This window comes from Sinocyclocheilus grahami, unplaced genomic scaffold, assembly GCF_001515645.1.
Source record: "Sinocyclocheilus grahami isolate Dianchi unplaced genomic scaffold, SAMN03320097.WGS_v1.1 scaffold55.1, whole genome shotgun sequence".
In the NCBI taxonomy this organism is placed as follows: Eukaryota; Metazoa; Chordata; class Actinopteri; order Cypriniformes; family Cyprinidae; genus Sinocyclocheilus; species Sinocyclocheilus grahami.
Window position 1 is genome coordinate 3,131,721 of NW_015505234.1, and position 3,007 is coordinate 3,134,727.

Genomic DNA, 3,007 nt, shown 5'->3' on the forward strand with positions numbered 1-3,007 from the left:
TTTGTTGTGAAAGCGAAACTACTTTGTTTGGCCTTCCAAAAGAGGACACGACTAATAATCAGTGGTTAAGTTGTATTTACAACACTGTTCCAGAACAGTTTAACCCATATATTCCTGTGTGTGCAACGCATTTTATGGAGGACGAGGGCTGTTTCCTAAGAGAGTAACCTACAATGCAGGTTTTCTGACAAATAATGCTGACTCACAGCCTGTAAGTACGTTTTCATATTTAAAGAATTTGCCACTGACGATTCAAACGCGAGTTTTGAGCAGTGTAGAGCAGCGCTTGTAGTTTGTCGTTTCTCCAATCACAAATGCAGACATGGTTTTATGTTTATGCGGCGCAATGCAACGCAACGCGTAAAAAGACAGTATAAGTCATTATAATCAGTAATTATGTCCCCACTGGATGCTACAAATGTCTCATTTGTAATGGGTTTTATTGGTTTTGTCTCGTCGCACCGGGACAAGGCATCACAATATGGTAAGGGGCATAACATTTCCGTCACACGCTTGAGGTATTCAGCCAATCACAACGCACTGGATAGCTGGCCAATCAGAGCACACCTAACTTTTCACAACGTTTTATATTTATATAATTTAATATACTTAATCTATATCACACTAGGTGTCATTTTTTTCTCCAGATATCAGCATGATAAATGTAATATTGATTTTTTGCAAGTCTAATAATGTTAGTATTCATTTAGGCTATTTACATTTTAGATGCCGGTTTTTGCAGAATTTTACCATAAAAAATATGGTAGCGAGCCATTGAATTTTACTCTTTTAACTTAAATTTACAGTCAAATACCGTAATTTCATTAACTGATAGGGCGTTTTATTGAATGACCAGTTTGTTTTTTTTAACGAATGATTTACACTGTAAAAAAAAATCCGTAAAATTTACGGTAAAAAAACGGCAGCTGTGGTTACCAGAATTTTACCATAAAAAATACGGTAGCAACGTTTTAGGTTTTACCGTTTTAACTTAAATTTACAGTCAAATACCGTAATTTCATTAACTGATAAAATGTTATTATATACCAACCTATTGAAGCACTGACATCTGTTTTGTACCTTTGTAATACACTGATAACCACCAAATGCAGGTGTTGATGAGAAAGTCACATGAAGAACAAAAGCCCATCACAAGTAGCTTTTAAATAATAACATATATAGAAGGTGCGCCGTGTCATTCACACAAACACCAAACACCATCATGGTAACACACATGAAACTGAAATAATGCAATAAACATTAATTTAACAACATTAGGTGTAACACACAACCCTAATATACAAAACTGATAAGAAAAAACTAAGAAAGTTATTTCAACAAAAAAAACATCAAATTTGAAATGTAACGCAGGGAATTCTGGGAATGTCAATTTACGGTTAGTCACTGTAAATTATACGCCTATTTCACTTCCAAAAACGGTATACTACCGTAAAATTAATGTCCAATACAGTTTTTCACTGTATATAGTAGGGGAATTTACCGTTAACCATTTAACAGGTTTTTACTGTAGCATTTTTAGTCTTTTACCGTTAAATTCACGGTCATTTTTTACAGTGTAGTGACTCTCAAAACAAATGTTTCATTCCTAAATGAATCAACCTTTTGAATGAATCGATTTAATCTCAATGACTCCCTCATTAACAGTAACTTGCCACTACCTACTGGCAGGTTTAACTTCACATTTGAAGTCTCTTTCAATCTTCTCAAATATCAATAGGTCTAGTCAACATTTAATAAAAAAAAAATAAAAATAAAAAAAAAAGGCATTTGTAACTGCTGGTTAAATGCATCCATGTCCTCTCGGAGCCGCATTAAACGGTTTGTGTAAACGACTCTAAATACTACTTCAGATGCAGATTCTAATTTTTTTATTTTGTAGTAATGAAAGTATTCGTACCAGATGAAGGGGCTCTTCTGATAACCCAAAAATATAAAAACGGAAGAAAGCGTTAGAACGGAGCACAATCTTGCTGCTCAAACTGTGTAGAACAACTTTTAATATTTGTTTCTTTTCCATTTTGAGGTTACTTTAAATACGGAAGTTTAATATTTAAAATTCTGAGCAGTGACTTTCACTTCTACCAGTCATTTTCTGGAAATAAATACTTTAAGTGTGGATTTTAAATACTTTATCCACCACTGCTGTTGCAGTTCATAAATACAAGAAAGCTGTGAAATAAAACCACACATACACCAACTGCTGACAGTCATATATTGTAGACAAAATACATTGCAGAAAAACTTACAATTGTCCTTTTAATAAAGAACAGACATCTTGTGGTAGTCTTATTTGTAGCAGTACAAATCAGTGAATTATTCCCCTCTTTAGCAGTTGTTAAACGATTCCGCAACATTAAACATTCAAAAGATTTGGAGAGAAAAACTGGAGGTCAATTATCATCTTGTAAAAAGAAATTCATTCGATGCAAAAAACGAAGACGCGCAGCACAGACAAACAAGTTCACATCATTGTAGCAAAACATCACGTTGACCGCCTCACTGACAGCAGCTGGAGCCGCAGGAATTGCCCTTACACACGCAGCCAGAGGCGCACTTGCTGCAACCAGACGGGCAACACGGACAGCAACCTGTGAAAACAAATAGATTTAGCTACCGGATTTTTTTTTTTTTTGTGGATAAATAATCAGTTATCACCAATACTGGGTTGTAGTAGTTCACGTACTCTTCTTGCAGGTTGTACACTGGCAATTAGTGCACTTGCAGGAGGCACCACAGTTGCAAGATCCAGCTTAAAAAAAAAAAAAAGTTGCACGTTGTTGACATGCTGGTAGCAAGTCTACAGTAACTGCATTTTCAAGCACTCAAAAAAAAAGTCAGCATCAACGTAAATCTGAAACACTTACTCTTGGCGCAATCGCAAGGATCCATTTTTCCTCAAGAGTATCCTTAAACAGCCCAAAAGTCCCTTCGAAATCTCGCTTCACTCAGTTTGTGAATGAGCTGATGTGGCAGGTACCAGATACCT

The 3,007-nt window shown here is 35.5% G+C and overlaps 1 protein-coding gene across 1 annotated transcript; it reads right to left on the reverse strand.

Moving 5' to 3' along the window:
• Positions 1 to 2,216: 2,216 nt before the first annotated feature.
• LOC107583792 (metallothionein-1-like) lies at positions 2,217 to 3,007 on the reverse strand. Its single transcript, XM_016270108.1, has 3 exons — positions 2,886 to 3,007; positions 2,705 to 2,770; positions 2,217 to 2,609 (listed from the first exon to the last, which is right to left on the reverse strand). The coding sequence occupies exons 1-3, from the start codon at positions 2,908 to 2,910 to the stop codon at positions 2,518 to 2,520; spliced, it is 183 nt and encodes a 60-aa protein (XP_016125594.1). The 5' UTR covers positions 2,911 to 3,007; the 3' UTR covers positions 2,217 to 2,517.

Coding starts and splice junctions, on each gene's coding strand:
- LOC107583792 (XM_016270108.1), bottom strand. CDS start 2,910: ATGGATCCTTGCGATTGCGCCAAGA. Junction 2,771..2,885: donor TCCTTGCGATTGCGCCAAGA/GTAAGTGTTTCA, acceptor TTTTTTTTTAAG/CTGGATCTTGCAACTGTGGT. Junction 2,610..2,704: donor GTGTACAACCTGCAAGAAGA/GTACGTGAACTA, acceptor TTGTTTTCACAG/GTTGCTGTCCGTGTTGCCCG.